General features: G+C 31.9%; 1 protein-coding gene across 1 annotated transcript in view; it reads left to right on the top strand.

Annotated features, from left to right (window-relative positions):
- Positions 1 to 17,485, top strand: part of PTEN (phosphatase and tensin homolog) — a 97,677-nt gene extending 80,192 nt beyond the window's left edge. The window contains exons 6-9 of the mRNA XM_023590533.3: positions 1,475 to 1,616; positions 6,212 to 6,378; positions 8,092 to 8,316; positions 10,791 to 17,485. Coding sequence (XP_023446301.1) covers positions 1,475 to 1,616; positions 6,212 to 6,378; positions 8,092 to 8,316; positions 10,791 to 10,976 — 720 coding nt within the window. The 3' untranslated portion in view covers positions 10,977 to 17,485. The remainder of the gene's footprint in view (positions 1 to 1,474; positions 1,617 to 6,211; positions 6,379 to 8,091; positions 8,317 to 10,790) is intronic.
- The last annotated feature ends 514 nt before the right edge of the window (positions 17,486 to 17,999 follow it).

The raw sequence follows: 17,999 nt of genomic DNA, 5'->3' as shown, positions 1-17,999 counted from the left end.
ATTCTAAAATGATACCTTAAATATAGGTAGAATTTATAAAATTCTTAATTAGTGTTTGTGTTGCATTTTGTAGTTTTAGCATCCTTTTATGTAACTGCATTGGTGTTTGATATTTATGAAGATCCTGTGTGGAAGGTAGGGGTACATATGTATGTGTTACTGTCCTCATTTTCCTGAGGAAACAAATCAATGCTTGTATTTTGATGGTCAGTGTTCAAATCCAAGTATTCTGACAACAAATTGAATGGACTCTGTATTATATTCAAAATCTTAAATCACTTATCTTGATTTAAAATGGTTTATATCCATTTTTAAAATTTTATATTTTTAAATTATTTGTAATAAAAGTTTCAGCCTTCAAAAAATGCCAGTACTACAGAGAATGCCTATATTCTTGCCATTCAGCATGCTAATTTTTAAACTCATATAAATGTGTTTTATAACATATTAAAGGGTAAAATAGTATTTCTGTCAAGTTTTTTTTTTAACACAATAGATGATATGGATGCCAATAGTGACTTACAAAGAAAAATTGCAAATTTTTTCCTCTTGTATACTTTCATTTCATGTACAGTTTTCTGCAATTCACTTTAAATTGTTAGACTCTTTAATGCTGTGTATTGTTTGCCTTATAGTTCTGTGTTAAATGCTTGAATTTTTCTGAAGTTGTAAAAAAACCTTAGTTAAGTACCCTAGTACCTCATTTATTCAGCATCATTAGTGAATGCACTATTGTACACATTAGATTTCTCTTTAGCTAGCTCAAGATTCCCCTTTAAATACTATATTAATTATGTGTATTTTGAGCATTTGTAATACTTAAACTTTCTAAAACATTTTATACATCCCTGTTTTTTTCAACAAAGAAATGTAGCACAAGGACATCTTTATGTACCTTTGTTACTGGACTGTTGCATATATTTATGTCAACTGCATACTGCTTCTGTTTTTGTTAGGCTCTAAGGGCAGCATCACTGTTTACTGCTGCTGTTTTTTGCCTCTAAAAGACAGTATGCCTTTCTCTGGTTTGATCAGTCTGATAGACTTTTGCCTGGAAAGTAGGTAACCAAGTTTGTGAGGAATTGTGTCTTTAGTAAGAGTCCTTAAGTCTTTGTGGGGAGCTCTAGGAGTAAAAAGCACAGCTTTCATGCAGGGGCCTTGGGCAGTTATTTTGGATGTGCAGTGGCTTTGCTTATTGGGTTTATGGGTGAAAGCATTGTTGTGACCATCTTTGAGGAAATCAGGTTTTTAATGTATTTTAAGATAGAAAAGTTATTCTCATATTTCCCTTTGTATCGATGTTGCTCTCATTTACTCTTTCATTGGGCTGGATTTAAGTATTAATAATTTATGGTCAAATTTCTAATGTCTCTGTGTTCTAAAGTAGTTACAACCCAGTTATCATAGCAATTTAGTGAAAAAGTATAACAGAACTTTTCTTTTGAATTTGGCTTCTCTTTTTTTCGTCCACCAGGGAGTAACTATTCCCAGTCAGAGGCGCTATGTATATTATTATAGCTACCTGTTAAAGAATCATCTGGATTATAGACCAGTGGCACTGTTGTTTCACAAGATGATGTTTGAAACTATTCCAATGTTCAGTGGCGGAACTTGCAGTAAGTGCTCTAAATTCTCATCCTTCCAGGTGCTGGAACACTTGTCTTAACATATATAGAAGTTTATCTAAAAATCTAGAAAGAAAATATCACATTTTGAATTTATGCAAGACTATATTTCTGAAGAATCTAAACTTTGCTCATTTGTTCAGTAAATTGGCTAAGGAAACCAAGAGCAATGGATCTTAATGCCTTGAAGCCAAATTATATTTAATGAAAGAAATATTATGTGCTACAGCCATTGACTGCAGTCTAAATGCTGACCAGATAATTTAAAAACCTATCCCACCAGAGATCCGGCCTGAGAGTTGCAGTGGGATTCATCAATTTGTTGGTTTTAGAGCAGGGACCAATTTCATACTATCTTAGAAAGATATGATTGACAGTAAAAATGACAGTGGCAATAAAAAGGAAAAGAAATGGTAAGACATGGTGACAAACTGAACTATAATGAGTAAAGAAGAAGGTTGAGTCAAAGTATGTGGAAATTTAGGGAGAACCTGGATTTAGATCATTAATCACATTAATGTACTGGATAACCCTGGACACATCATCTCTCTCTCTCTCTTTGTGTCCTTAGCAATGAAATGAAGAGATTTTGAAATCTGAAACTTTCTGGATAAGTACTCAGTAGAGATCATATCATTGATGCCTGCCTCTAATTTATTTCTCTCTCACATCTATAAGCCCCTATGCTCAGTCATTGTGATCCTATTCTGCTTCCAGAGCTCCTAGTTAGACTGATAGGAAGCTAAACAACTGGATCCAAAGGGATTGCACAGAAGGAAGTATTATCTAGCTGTATAAAAGAAGTGACTATTACATCTTTTTCTGTAAGAGTTTGTGTGTTGTTGTTTTTAATTTTTTAAGGAAGTACTGGGGATTGAACCTAGGACCTTGTACATGGTGAGCAGGTGCTCAACCACTGAGCTATACCTGCTGCTCTCTGTAATAGAGTTTTATAATATTGGTTTCTACATTGGTAGTGATCAGTCACATTTTCATATTTAAAAAATTAATTTTATTAGCATTTAGAGTATAATTTTTAAGTTTCTAGTTAAGGTAGCAATTCGTTATTTCTTTTAATACTTCTAAGAATATTTCAGTGATATTTTGTAATGTGTTAATGGTTTTAGTTTTTGCCTTAGGTTTTGCTTCTTTGAGATGTTTTATATAATTTTTAAAATTTCTAACTTTTTTCCTAGAAAGTTAATTTCTTAATATTATCTTTGTTAGATAGATGTGATCAACTTCTTAAGGCCTTTATTCTTAGAGCAAAACACTTTATCAAAGATTACAGATTTATTAATATAGCATGATAAAGACTTTTAGGAAGCCTCCTTGGTGAATTTTTCATAAGTGATTGACATGGGAACTTAATAGAATAGAGGAGAAAGAAAAGGAAGAAAAAAACTCATTTTCTGTCTGTAGTATAGATATCAGTGTAAGAGCCAAAAGGAAGGTATGAAGTATTATGGAAATAATAAGGGAGAGAGAACATTCAATTCAGTAATCCTGTCTGGCACAAATTTTTCCACATTGGCCTCTATCAGAAATCTCCTGACAGTTCTGTTCTGCCTGCCTACTTTTAAAATTGATTCCTTCCCCTCTGTTACATTTAAAATATAACCTTAAAAAATTGAGTACTGAAATCATTTAAATCTTTTCTAGTTCCTGTTTATGCATTGTAATTTAATACCATGTAGTGAAGCTGCAGTATACTATGTTATATATATATAGTTAAGTAGGAAGTTGTATGTGTAGATTATAAATTTTTCTATTTAGATAAAAGTTTTGGGGGTTATCAAACTTTTTTATAAGGGAAGTACAGCTCTTTATTGAACATTGGAGAAAGAAGTTGAATTGAAAAACAGCAGGAAATGAGTTGAACAAGAAATGTGACAGAGACTAGAATAGGATTGGAATATGTTAGAGGACCCTGAATGGGGTGTTGGACTTGATTTGATAAATGCTACTGTGTCATGATGATACTACAGGCTTAAGCCATATTTAAGGACAGTTGTGTAGAAGGTAATTGTAAGAGGGAAAAAATAGTTGAAAGGAAATCAGTTATGTGACTTGTCTTAAATCAAATGTGCTAGGGCAAACAGATGGGATTTCACTAGTTTTTCTTATGCTGTTTATATCCAAAGATTTTTGTCAAAGTTTTTATCAGAGTCTGGTGAATGATTCACACAAAGGAGAAGAAAGGAAAGCAAATCTGAGTCTTGGAGAAATGATTGTTGATGTTTTGTTTTTAAATATGTTTTAAATCAGGTGAAGTTCACACAGAGATACTCAGTGGGTATTTAGATTTGAATCTTAGGAGAGAGAGATGGCTGATATTTTGGGAAGTTCATTAAAGAGATAAGCTTTCATATGTAAATATGGTGTAGTATTAGAGGATGGGAAGCTTTTGAGGGAAGAAGAGAGTAAAACCTGAGACAGGCAGAATGGGAACAGTTTGGGTTCAGGTGAAAGAATAATCAGGGAAGAAAATAAAACTATTGGTGTGAAATAAAGTATTTTCTGCAGAGTATTTCATTGTTGTCTTAATATTTTTAAATGGATGTTCCTAAATTCTGTACATCTAATAGGGTTAACATGTTAATAAAACATGGTCAAGGTGATTTTCTATAAAGACTATATCAGTATGCATATATCCAAGAAAACTTATTTCTGAATTTTGTTCACTAGATAGGGATCTTGTCATTTCTTTAGAATACAGTCAGAGCCGAAGGATATGTATCAGATTGCTGTCTTAGAAATCAACAGAGCCGGGCGATTCCTGGGCTCTGATAAGTTAGGTCTTACCCATCTAAAATTTGAATTTGTATTTTAAAGAAAATTATTTACTTCAGTAATTTGGGGAATTCTTTTCTACTTTTATTAAGCAAAACTGATTTGAAATAACATGAATTGTTTATACAATTCTCAAATTATTGAAGATTTACTCTGTAGGTACAGTTTAATTGAAATCTAACTTATACTGTTTATTTGCTTGTTAAATTTCTAAAATCCAGATTATCAGATTCTGAATTTGTGATGTTTAAATTAATAAGATCATAAGACATTTTCATTCTGGTTAATTTTATCACAACTTTGAAATCATGCCTCGTTTGTTTTCTTCTTCAAACTATGCTCCCAGTGACATTTTCAGCATCACAAGTCTTATAAAAATTTCTCATTTTGTTTTGAATCTTTAGTCAAGGAAGTGAAATTTATGACAGGCTGTTAGTGTAATGTTTTTCCTTTTAGGGTTCGCTTTTTCTTGGGATAAATGCTCACAAATCCTTAGAATAATTTCATTTTTCTTTTAAATCAAATATACTGTTCTTAATATTACCTTAGATATTATATAGATGAACCATTAGGTATTTATTAAACTGGAAATTTCGTTTAGCTTGATTTAGCTTTTCACCTTGTTCTCAGTTATTAGTCACATTGATAAAGAATGTGATACTTACTTTTTCCTCTTTAAGGATAATGATCCCTTTTGCTGCTCTTATTTTTTAACTCCTCAGCATGGTACAAATTAATTATACTTTGTCATTTTATTTAGGTAACTTGAAGATCTCTAAGTTCCGGAAACTTAATATTCTTAAGTCTTTAAACTTAATTTTTGTCATTAATATGAATATATCATTAATATAATTATATATACACGTATTTATGAGTAGATTTACAAAATAAAACACAGTCTTTCCCTTCCCATATTTTACATATGTTCCCTTTTGGTTGAATTGTTAATATAAAAGTATGATGGATTTTGAGAGGTCCTATTTTACTATCCTCTTAAAACAGACATATACCAAAGCCAAAAATAGTTGTTAAAATAGGATGTATGAGAGAAGGGGAGTCCTGTTGCAGTTTTAACTTAAGATCTCTTGCATTTATTTGCAGAGACATCATCTTTCCTATTTCTAATGATAGTGACATTCTATACCTTTAAAAATAAAATGTGGGCTATAGGCAAAATGTATGATGGTTAACATTTTTATGAATAGTAGGTTTGTGTTTGTGGAATTTGTTGTATGTTATGTTCTCATTTCTCTTTAACATGTAATGATTTGAATTTTGTGTTTTTTTTCTAACATGGTAGAGGCTTTATAATAATAGCAAATACTTCTTTAAAAATATTTTTAAATGTTGCAAATATTTCTTTAAAAAGTGACCTTTTGTGCAGCTCACAGATGTGCCAGGAAATTATGTATTTTTGTGCTTAAAGTAATTATAGTAAGATTATTAACATCATTTTAATGTTGAAGTATTGATGTTACTATATTGTGAGAAGTCTGATCTCAGGATTTACTTTTATTCATGAAATAGGAATTAATTTCCATACAGTGTTTTGTTTTGAAGTGTTTCATTTTGTAACAGTGTGTTTTGTTTTGAAGGTTCAAACTAGAGGAAAATCTTGGATTGAGCATATTTTTTGACCTAATTTATTTCCACTAATTTGTCTTAGATCAGATTACAAATGCAGAATTACTATTTTGCGTATATTGCTAATGATCATTAAAGTAGTTTTTGACAGTTTGATGGTTAAAGGCATTACCTTTGAAATGATACTAGTATGTCATTTAACCATGCAGATCCTCAGTTTGTGGTCTGCCAGCTAAAGGTGAAGATATATTCCTCCAATTCAGGACCCACACGACGGGAAGACAAGTTCATGTACTTTGACTTCCCTCAGCCATTGCCTGTGTGTGGTGACATCAAAGTAGAATTCTTCCACAAACAGAACAAGATGCTAAAAAAGGTTTGTATTTTACTTTTATGGGGAAAATATTCAAAGTAGTCATACCTTGAAGAGTAATATCAGATCTTCTGCTTAAAGCCTTTGATTAGGTAGAAACCATTCTGTAAGGAGAGATTAAAAGATATGTTTTATTTTATGATTCTCTTTACCTTGAGTTATGCAAAGTAATTAAAAAAATATATTAAAGATTGCATATATACCCCATCCAATCAGTAACAATCCTTGTAGAAAGGATGGATAATTACTTGAGTTGTTGCTAGCAGGGGACCATGAGTTTTTTAAAAAATGGTTTATAGGTAGAAATAAGATCTCTTCTGTGGTCTTCTATAATGACACAAGCTACTTTTTTCCCTATTGGGGTTTATGTTTTTTGATACTTAGGCATTTCATATTTAGCTTGTCCACATTTACTGAGTATTTACTTTTCTAGCTAGGAGAGAAGTAAATAGGAAGAAAAACTAATAAAGAATGAAAAAAATGTGGTATTATTTAAATATGCAGGCTTTGGAAAATTAGTGAGGTTTGCATCTTACAGAGGTTGAGGTATATTTAGAGATTGCAAAGCACATTTTAAAACTATCTTGATTTAAAATATTACTTATGGAACATTTAAAATGAGCCTAAGGTGTGACATTTTTGGTTGAGGTATATTTAGAGATTTCAGGAGCACATTTTAAAACTACCTTGGTTTAAAATATTAAGTATGGAACATTTAAGATGAGCCTAAGGTGTGAAATTTTTAGGTACTAATAACGAAAAACACTAGTGTTGTATATTGTTACTGCATTGTTAAGCATGCTAGATGGTTAGCCTATTGCCACCTTGAGTTTAGACATTTTCAGTAATAAGGTTGATTTAGTTTTCTCAGCTTTACCTTTTTCTTTTGAAAGAAGAGTAAGTTTCATTTACTGCTGAAATTTTAAGCTGTACTTTGATTAATGAGAAGAAATATTTCTTTCATATCTAGAATTCAAGTACCTAGTAAACCACAAACGTTAAACTGCATTTTTCCACCAGAAACCCATTTCTTACTTCACATGCATAAATAAAAGTTAAGTATATTTTCCCGGACTTATAAAGCATTGGTACTCATAAAATTTTTTATTTTGCTCAGAAAAATAAATACCTCCCTCACTATTTCCCTATAATATTCTTACCAGTTCCTATCTATACATTTTATTAGTACATGTAAAGTTGACAGATTAGATTGAATATTCATGATATGTTTGTGTATATTGTGTTACTTTAAATAAATTGGGCATTGTAAGTGATTCCCTCTGCCTGTTACAAATGTTCTCTGTGATTGAAACAAACAAAACCAGTTTCAGCCTAAAATTATATGTAGACGTGAGCAATACACATTTTTGGACATTAAATTTGTATTGGTTTACTAGCATCTAAAAACTCTCAAAACATTTAAAAAACTAGTTCTAGACTAGAAAGAAGGTATTTTACTTAATGTTTAAAGACAAAAGTAAGTTATATTAGAACTTGTGGTGTTACATTTTTAATCTAAAATTTGAATAAACAAAAACTCATGTGAATGAGAATGGAACACAGATTACCAAATATTAGTCTCTGTGTTTACCTTTATTGAAAAGATCAGTGATCAAAGATATATTATGTTGACCTCTTGGGGCAAAGGTTGAATATAGGTGACACCTTTTTTTTTTTTTTTGTTAAAAAAAATTACCATTCTTTTTCTCCTCCTAGGACAAAATGTTTCACTTTTGGGTAAATACATTCTTCATACCAGGACCAGAGGAAACCTCAGAAAAAGTAGAAAATGGAAGTCTATGTGATCAAGAAATTGATAGTATTTGCAGTATAGAGCGTGCAGATAATGACAAGGAATATCTAGTACTTACTTTAACAAAAAATGATCTTGATAAAGCAAATAAAGACAAGGCCAACCGTTACTTTTCTCCAAATTTTAAGGTCAGTTAAAAACATTTGGGAAGTTGGTAGTGGCTTTTTAATGTGTATATGTGTTTTAGTCTAGGTGCTAAACTTGTTTTATTAATTTCTAAATTTAATTATGTATTATTTAGAAACATTGTTTATATAGCAGTCATCTAAAAGTTTCTAAAGAAATACCAAGATGGACACATAGTTACAGAAGCTGGATTTTTCCTTACCCTTTTTTTGCTGTTGAAATCTGGTTGCAGGGGTGGTGGTGTGGTACAAGTGAATGGGATATGAAATAGAAATGGGAGAAGAAAGAGTATAAAAGAACTTATTTGGGAATGATTTATGTTGAATGTTTTCACTGCTTCCACTCTTTCCCCCTTCCAGTTCATTCTCAGCTGCTCAGAGTGATATTAAAAATAAATTTGATTGGTCATTTCATTTTACCTTGTTTTGTTTTGATGTACATCTAAAAAGACCTACGTGATTTAGTATGGTCTACCTCCTACATTAACTTGAGCCACATTCTGAGCTCTCTGAGCTTTAGCCATAATGGTCTAACTTAAATTCTTCAAAATGTTAAGCTGTTCTACCTCAGGTTTTTCCAGTTCTGCCCTTTCTTCCTATACCTCTGTACCCTCAGGCATTCTCCTGACCTTCACTTGGCTATCCTCTTTCCAGACTTAGCTTCACTTTCATCTGTTCTGAAAAGCCTTTCCTGATTGTCTTCTTGGTTATCCCTTTTAAAAGTCCTTTATATTTCCTTTTATTATTTCTTGAAATTATTTATTTCAGTTTTGTCTATATATGCTGTACACACAACACACACACACACACATACATATATATACACACACGCATCTATTCATAGATAAGAAGAATTCTTCAGGTTAAGAAACTTACATTCCCGAATTTTACTTGCCAGTTTTTTCTTCCTTTTTTCCTACTTCTTATTCTACTTGATGTTTTTCACTTCCTTTCACCATACCCTACTTCTTTTTTATTCACTCACTTTTTTTGCTTTATTCCATTTTTTATAACAAGTAACAAACTTCATCATACCTTATAAATGTAAAAATATTGCTAGTAATAATAAAGAGGGGATGCTACCTGGTTAAGTAAAAAATAGGTCTAACATGTTAGTGGCTTTAGAAATACCCTTTGGAATCAGATTTCTGTTTACTTTCTTTTCTCTAAATCTACATTTTCCTCTTATTTATTAGCTTTTAAACTGATGTTTTTTCTTTAGTTTTATTGCTTTCTGTTTAAATATCACAAAAATTGTTATATTTTTAATTACAAGTAAAAACAATTTCATTTATCAATAAACAAATGTAACATTATATAGTAGTAAGTGCTATGGAAAAATAAAGCAGAAACAGGATAGAGAATGTTCTTAGTGGGTTTTTCTTGAATGGTTATGGAAGACTCCACACAGATGACATTTAAATAGAGGCCTAAATGAAGTGAGTTTTCCCAAATATCTGGGAAAAGAGGGAGAAGATATGCAAAAGTCCTGAGACAGCAGTGAGCTTTTTTTCTTTTTATTGATACATACTAATAAAGCATACAATTCATCCAAAATGTACCATCATTGGTGTTTGGTATAATCACATAGTGTGCATTCATTACTTCCATGATTATTAAAGCATTTTCATTATTTGAATAATAATAAAAAACAGACAAGAAAATTCTTCACCTCTCAGTCTCTCTGTATCTCCTCTGCTGTACATAGCTGCTATTTTTGGTTATTTTTGCACAATGACTGCATAGTAGGGGAGGCTGTAGATGTAGTAGAATGATCAAGGGGTTTGAAGTCAGATATGATTTAAATCCCTCATTTACTAAATATGTGGCCTTTAGCAACTGCATTTACCTTTCTGAGACTTAGCTTCCTCCTTTAAAATGAGAATGTTTACCTTATAGGGTTGACAAATATTTCAACTGTGCATATAAAGACTTTTGGCCCACTGTTAGACCACTGTATGATGCTAACTTCTCTCTCTTTCCTTTAGGTAGTTTTTAGGGCTAGAACAATCTTAAACATCACTGTTTGTATCAGTATTTTGATAAGTATAGTATTTTAATTTGCACAGTATTGTTTGTATCAAAGTATGTTGAATTTCAGACAGGTATCATGTAGAACAGTCTTTTGGAACTACTTGAAATTGAATTTTGTGATTGAAAAACTTTATTATGTGAACTATTGATGACCTCAGTGCATTTCTTTTGTAGAATTATTTAATGTCTGCAACTTATCTTTATTAAAAAAAAAATAGCATATTAGGATCCCAGCTTATCTTTTCAGTACATAACAAAGAAGAGAATGTAGGGAACTTAAACAAGAAAAGAGATGGGTCATATAAAATGCAGTTGCCTTTTAAAGGTCATGTTTGTGATAGGACTTAAAAAAACTTGAATCTGTTAACAATTTATCTTTACTGAGTAATTTAAGATTAGTCAGATAACATGTTTTCATCTTACATTTTCTTTTTTCTCTCTAGGTAAAGCTGTACTTCACAAAAACAGTAGAGGAGCCATCAAATCCCGAGGCTAGCAGTTCAACTTCTGTAACGCCCGATGTTAGTGACAATGAACCTGATCACTATAGATATTCTGACACCACTGACTCTGATCCAGAGAATGAACCTTTTGATGAAGATCAGCATACACAAATTACAAAAGTCTGAATTTTTTTTTTATCAAGAGGGATAAAACACCATAAAAACAAACTTGAATAAACTGAAAATGGACCTTTTTTTTTTTAATGGCAATAGGACATTGTGTCAGATTATCAATTATAGGAACAATTCTCTTTTCCTGACCAATCTTGTTTTACCCTATACATCCACAGGGTTTTGACACTTGTTGTCCAGTTGAAAAAAGGCTATGTAGCTGTGTTCTGTATATACCTTTTTGTGTCAAAAGGACATTTAAAATTCAATTAGGATAAATAAAGATGGCACTTTCCCATTTTATTCCAGTTTATAAAAAGTGGAGGCAGACTGATGTGTACATGTAGGAATTTTCCTTTTGTGTTCTGTCACCAACCAAAGTGGCTAAAGAGCTCTTTGTGATATACAGGTTCACATCCTACCCCTCTGCACTTGTGGCAACAGATAAGTTTGCAGTTGGCTAAGTAAGTTTCTAAAGGGTTTTGCTACATTCTAATGCATGTATTTGGGTTAGGGGAATGGAGGGAATGCCAGAAAGGAATATATTTTATGCTGGATTCTGGACCATATACCATCTCCAGCTATTCACATACACATACCTTTCTTAAGCATGCTACAGTTATTAATCTGGATATTTGAGGAATTGGCCGCTGTCACTGCTTGTTGTTTGTGCATTTTATTTTTTTTAAGCATATTGGTGCTAGAAAAGGCAGCTAGAGGGAGTGAATCTGTATTGGGGTACAGGATGAACCTTCTGCAAACATCTTAAGAATCCACAAATGAAGGGACATAAAACTAATATGGTCATAGATAAGAAACATAGCAACAATGACTTAACCATATAAATGTGGAGGCTATCAACGAAGAATGAGCTTGAAACATAAAATTGACAATGATTTATTAAATATATTTTCTCAATTGTAATGACTGCTCCATCTCCTGTGTATAATCAAGGCCAGTGCTAAAAGTCAGATGCTATTAGTATCTACATCAGTCAACAACTTAGACTTATTTTATTAGTTTTCAATCATATACCTGCTGTGGATGCTTCATGTGCTGCCTGCAAGCCTCTTTTTTCTCATTAAATATAAAATATTTTATAATGCTGCACAGGAAATTTCAATTTGAGATTCTACAGTAAGCGGTTTTTTTTTTCCTTTAAAGATTTATGATGCACTTATTCAATCCAATAGCTGTCAGCTGTTCCACCCTTTTGACCTTACACATTCTATTACAATGAGTTTTGCAGTTTTGCACATTTTTTAAAATGTCATTAACTGTTAGGGAATTTTACTTGAATACTGAATACTTAATACATATAATGTTTATATTAAATGAGGACATTATTTGTGTTAAAAAGGAAATTAGAATAGCAGTAAATTTTCAACACTGCATAAAAAAATAAGGCATTTACTTTTTCAGTAGAAATTGTCCCACATATGCTTTATCATTTTGCTATTAAAAGAATAGATTAATGTGCAGTGTTGAATCATTTCTTCATAGTGGTAGAGTTGGGACTAGGGCTTCAATATCACTTCTTAAATATCATCATATATTTGATATGCCCAGACTGCATAAGATTTTAAGCAAAGTACAACTACTATTGTAAAGCTAATGTGAAGATACTATTAAAAAGGATTATTTTCCCAGAAATTTGGTGTCTGTCAAATTAAGCCTTGACCTTGAAACATTTGAATATCCAACCATTATCTTGCTTAAAGGTGTAAAATCCCATTTTTAATAACTTATTGGTGCTGAAATTGTTCACTAGCTGTGGTCTGACCAGTTCATTTACAAATACAGATTGCTTAGGACCTACAGAGCAGCATTTATAGAGTTTGCTGGTAAATAGATTAGGCAAAACTTCATCTAAAATATTCATAGTAAATAATGTTGACATGTTTTCCATACCTCGTCAGTTTTATTCAACAAATTTAAAAAATTTTAACAGCTCTTAGGATTTTACACATTCATATTTAAATATCGATATATAGCATATTGACTGCTCATAAGTTAATCTGATAAAGTTAGAGACAACTACTCCTAAGATCTAACCATTGAAATTTATGACACCTTGTCTTTTAATAAAGCTGAAAATTGTTGCCTAAAATGAAAATCAACTGTCATGTTTGGAAGATACGTATTAATACTGTTCTTTGTTCTAGTTTTGGGCACAGCATATTAAGACGTAACTTATATTGTTCCAATGTGTAAAATGGAGGGCCAGGTCATAAATAATGACATTATAATGGGCTTTTGCACTGTTATTATTTTTCCTTTGGAATGTGAAGGTCTGAATGAGGGTTTTGATTTTGAATGTGTCAATGTTTTTGAGAAGCCTTGCTTACATTTTATGGTGTAGTCATTGGAAATGGAAAAATGGCATTATATATATATTATATATAAATATATATTATACATACTCTCCTATACTTTATTTCAGTTACCATCCCCATAGAATTTGACAAGAATTGCTATGACTGAGAGGTTTTTGAGTCCTAATTAAAACTTTATTTATGGCAGTATTCATAATTAGCCCTAAATGCATTCTGTAGGTAATCTCTTAAGTTTCTGGAATGTTTTCTTAAATGTTTTGGATATGCAGCAGCTTACATGTCTGAAGTTACTTGAAGGCATCACTGAAGAAAGCTTAATATTGGGCCCTGTACCATCCCAAGTTCTTTGTAGCTCCTCTTGAACATTTTTGCCATAATTATTAAAGGGTAGTTGAAGAAATAGCATCATCATTCTTTGCTGTGGCACAGGTTCTAAACTTAAGTGGAGTTTACTGGCAGCATCAAATGTTTCAGCTTTAAAAAATAAAAGTAGGGTACAAGGTACATGTTTAGTTCTAGAATATGTGTGCAATATGTTTATAACGATGGCTGTGGGTGCCACAAAGTGCCTCGTTTACCTTTAAATACTGTTAATGTGTCATGCATGCAGATGGAAGGGGTGGAACTGTGCACTAAAGTGGGGGCTTTAGCTGCAGTGTTTGGCAGAGTTGCCTTCTACCCTGCCAGTTCAAAAGTTCAATCTGTTTTTATATAGAATATATATACTAAAAAATTTCAATCTGTTAAACAGCCTTACTCTGAGTCAGCCTCTTCAGATACTCTTGTGCTGTGCAGCAGTGGCTCTGTGTGTAAATGCTATGCACTGAGGATACACAAAACAACCAACCAACCAACAATATGATGTGTACAGGATAATGCCTCATACCAATCAGATGTCCATTTGTTATTGTGTTTGTTAACAACCCTTTATCTCTTAGTGTTATAAACTCCACTTAAAACTGATTAAAGTCTCATTCTTGTCATTGTGTGGGTGTTTTATTAAATGAGAGTATTTATAATTTAAATTGCTTAAAATCATTGAAATTATAAATAATGGGCAGCCAAATGTGATTAAGAAGTTTTCTGTAAGTTTTTCCCTGCTGTCCTTCAAAGTCTACAATTAGAAAAGCATGGGCCTTTGTTAGCTTTTAAGTATATCAGTCTATTCATATTTAAGAGAAGCACTTTTTAGAGCCTTAGTCACCACTTAATGTTGTTCCAAACACATTAAATAACATTCTAGTGCCTGAAAAATTTCCAAGTTTCTTGGAAAATTGTCCATATTTTTGTTTTATCAAGCCAAATTTCTGAAGATAATTCACCAGAATGGATTTGGTAGTTCAGGTTTCAATTTTTTCACTTTCCCTTTCTAATTCTGTACTCTGCCATCATCATCTGGGAAGCTTAATCTACTCACTTGTGCCATATAAAAAATGATACTCCAGAATAGTCTAAAGGACTCTGGGTACTTGAAGTTAGCCTTGTTATCTCTAATATTAAAAGCTAAGTCGTATCCATCCTTTCAACAAAGCATAGTTAGGTAATAAGTGAAAGTGTAGCTTGTACAAGTGTTTTGAAAATAAAGCAATTTATGTAACAGTGGAATTTAATATTTCAAGTTTACATTTTCTCCATGTGACTTTAAATGTGAATAATATGTAATAAGTATGAAATATATATGTTTGTGTATACACTTTTTTTTAGGTATTAAGTATAAGAGTGGTTGAAAACTATACTGGAGTCTAGAATAATTGCTTTGTAAGATATTTTGATAATGTCTGAAAAATAGGAATTTATTGTACATCTTGTTTTTATCTTGTGTTCTCACTACACTGTAATTCGAGCCAACTTGGTTCAGTGAATGCCATCACCATTTCCATTGAGAATTTGAAAATCACCAATATTTAACACGCAGGCTTCCAAAGGCTTATGAAAAATCAAGACCCTTAAATCTAGTTAATTTGCTGCTAACAGGAAACTCTTTGATTCTTTATTTTTGGCAGATAATTAGCTACACATCTAAAGTTTATTCTTAAATGGCTTATGTGTAACTTGATTAAAGTGCTGTTGCTATTGCAGAGAGAAATGTTTGTGAATGGAAAGAAAAATAAACTGATGTAAAGATAATACCTGAGAACTAGCAAACAAGATAATAGGGGAAAATGCTTAAAATCATCTGAGGTGAGATGTTAAGAGATGGGATTTTCCCATGTAGTTATATAGCTATAGGAAGGTAATGAAGTTGCTTATCAGTTTTTAATTTTAGAGCAAATCTATTCATTTATGACCATGATCTTGATATTTTTCCATCTTCCAAGAGATCTTCCTGTTTATGTCTGAATGTTGGTAGTCACTTTGACATATTCATGTTGGTTGATAGCTTTAAAAGCTTTTAATGTGAGAATGGAAAGAAAATAGTTTTATTGGTGGTAGTACCCTTTGGTTCTTAAGTTAGCTGTTTTGAGAATACAGTTTCCCACAATGACAGCAAAATAATCACTCATAGTCCCCCACTTGGATACATAGCCATTATTATTTAGTGACTATACAATCATGTTTCTCTGTATATTTGTGTATATATTTTCTTTAAAAATGAAATTTATACTGTACATATCCTCAAAGCCTTTTAGGTTAGTATTTCTTTCCATCATGGATTTGTTTAATGTTTAATTACATCAGCAAATGAATAGCGATTTGATTACTTTGTAATGCTTCAGGTGCAGATTATGTGCAGTTATTGAAAGTTCTTTCCAGTTCAACAGATTAATCATGGATATTTAGATATTGTTCGCATCAGAATGACATTTCTAAGTAAGAAAACAGTTGTGTTTATCAAATACAAGCTTAACATTGTAGATATTTCTCTTCAAAAACTATTTTAGACATTTGTATTTTGGAATTATGCATTAAATAGTTAAACAGTCTGTGAAACACTAGCAGTTAACTTCATCATTACCTTTTCTATTTCCCTTCAGTGTAGGCTGGAAAAGGAGAGCTTTTCAGTTTTTTATATAGCTCCCAAACATTTAGAGTGAATTCATTTACTGGAAAAAATGCTTAACACCTGCCACCACACCCATCCCACCCCTCAAAGAAAACTAGTGCTGATTTATCACTTAGTTGTCTTTAAATTTGGGTGCTTGTGACTTACATCAAAAACTTAATATTTCATGAATGGTTCACCTTTTGTTCTGAAACTTAAAATGTTTAGTATTATGGTGGGCTTGTAATAGACTGTGCAACTCTTATTTGAGAATTTTGGTGAAAAGTTTAGCTGGAGGCTAATACCTAACTTATAAACTAATGTATTGGTATTTTTAAAACATTTTTACATACATGAAAGTGAGGTTAACTGCCATCTTTGAGCATTACCACATTTTAAAATAAAGCTGCAAATTTTTAAGTGAAGTAAAACATGGATTTATATTTTTCATTTTTTTATTAAAAATAATTTATATCTCCATTGTTGCATGTGAATTCTCATCTATCCTTAAAATGCTTAGAAATTTTGGTTTTGTGGAATAGAATACGGCCTGTAGTCACGACTCTAGTGTTTCTGTTTGACAATTCTGTTTACTTCAGTGAAATTCTTAGAATGTTTAGGTATGGTTTTCTGTAGCCTGTTGCTTACAGGCTGTTATTTATATGCGCCATTAAGATTCTCTTCCTACTTTATATAGTTGTTCAAATGATATCCCATGTTTACAAATGTCTCCTTTCCTTCCCTCCACCCCCGCTTTCAGATTTTATTTCCTCTTACCTTTACACTGCCCTAATGTACTAATGGGCAGTTTATGACCGTATGCGTGTGTGTCTGTGTGTGTGTGTGTGGTGGGGGTGTGGATTAGATTTTGGAGAATGCTAGCCTCCAACTTTAGCATTTAAATAGTCTGATTCAGGCAAACATTTTTCACTGGAATTTCATGGTTCGTTGTAATGAAAATAATGTTGACTCTGTATGACCTTTTGACATACAGTAATGAATCTTGGATATTAATGAATTTGTTAGTAGCATCTTGATGTGTGCTTTACTGAGTTATTTTTTAAAGTTGTGCGTTAAACCAAAGTTAACATATTGGAAATGTTTATATAAAGTTCCATTTGGCCACTGATGGACATACAAAAAGAAATGACTTCCTATGGAGAGTATTTTTTCTTTAAAATATTAAAAAGGTTAATTATTTTGAATATTTGGTTTTAAACTTTTTATTCAACCCAACAAATATCAAGTGCCTGCTCTATACAACAGGTATTTGAAATATATTAGTGATCAAAACAGGCATGTCCCTAACACCTGACCTTGATGAGTATACATTCTAATAGAGGAAACATTTAACAATTATAAACAGTGATACATACTGTGAAATATGAAATGCATGTGATACAATAATGATCACCAAACATTCCATGTACTTCCCAAAATTTCCATCTCTTTGAGATTAGATGGAGGTATGATACTAGTTTATTATAATGAAATACCAGTGAAAGTGATGTGACACTTCTGAGTAAAAGCAATGCAAAAAATCCACTGTACAATCCTTCAACTTCTCCCCCTATAGCGACTAAGGAATAAGCATGTTCCAGGTGGTGCAGCCCTGTCAACCTGGGTCCTGAGTGACTATGTAGAGCAGAAGTCCCTCTAATTGTCCCTCTCCCTACACTGAATTAGTCAAGAGCATAAACAAGAAACACATTATGTTAT

Source organism: Dasypus novemcinctus, chromosome 6 (assembly GCF_030445035.2).
Source record: "Dasypus novemcinctus isolate mDasNov1 chromosome 6, mDasNov1.1.hap2, whole genome shotgun sequence".
Taxonomy (NCBI): Eukaryota; Metazoa; Chordata; class Mammalia; order Cingulata; family Dasypodidae; genus Dasypus; species Dasypus novemcinctus.
Note: the sequence above shows the minus strand (reverse complement) of the source record. Positions and strands in the feature narration are given on the sequence as shown.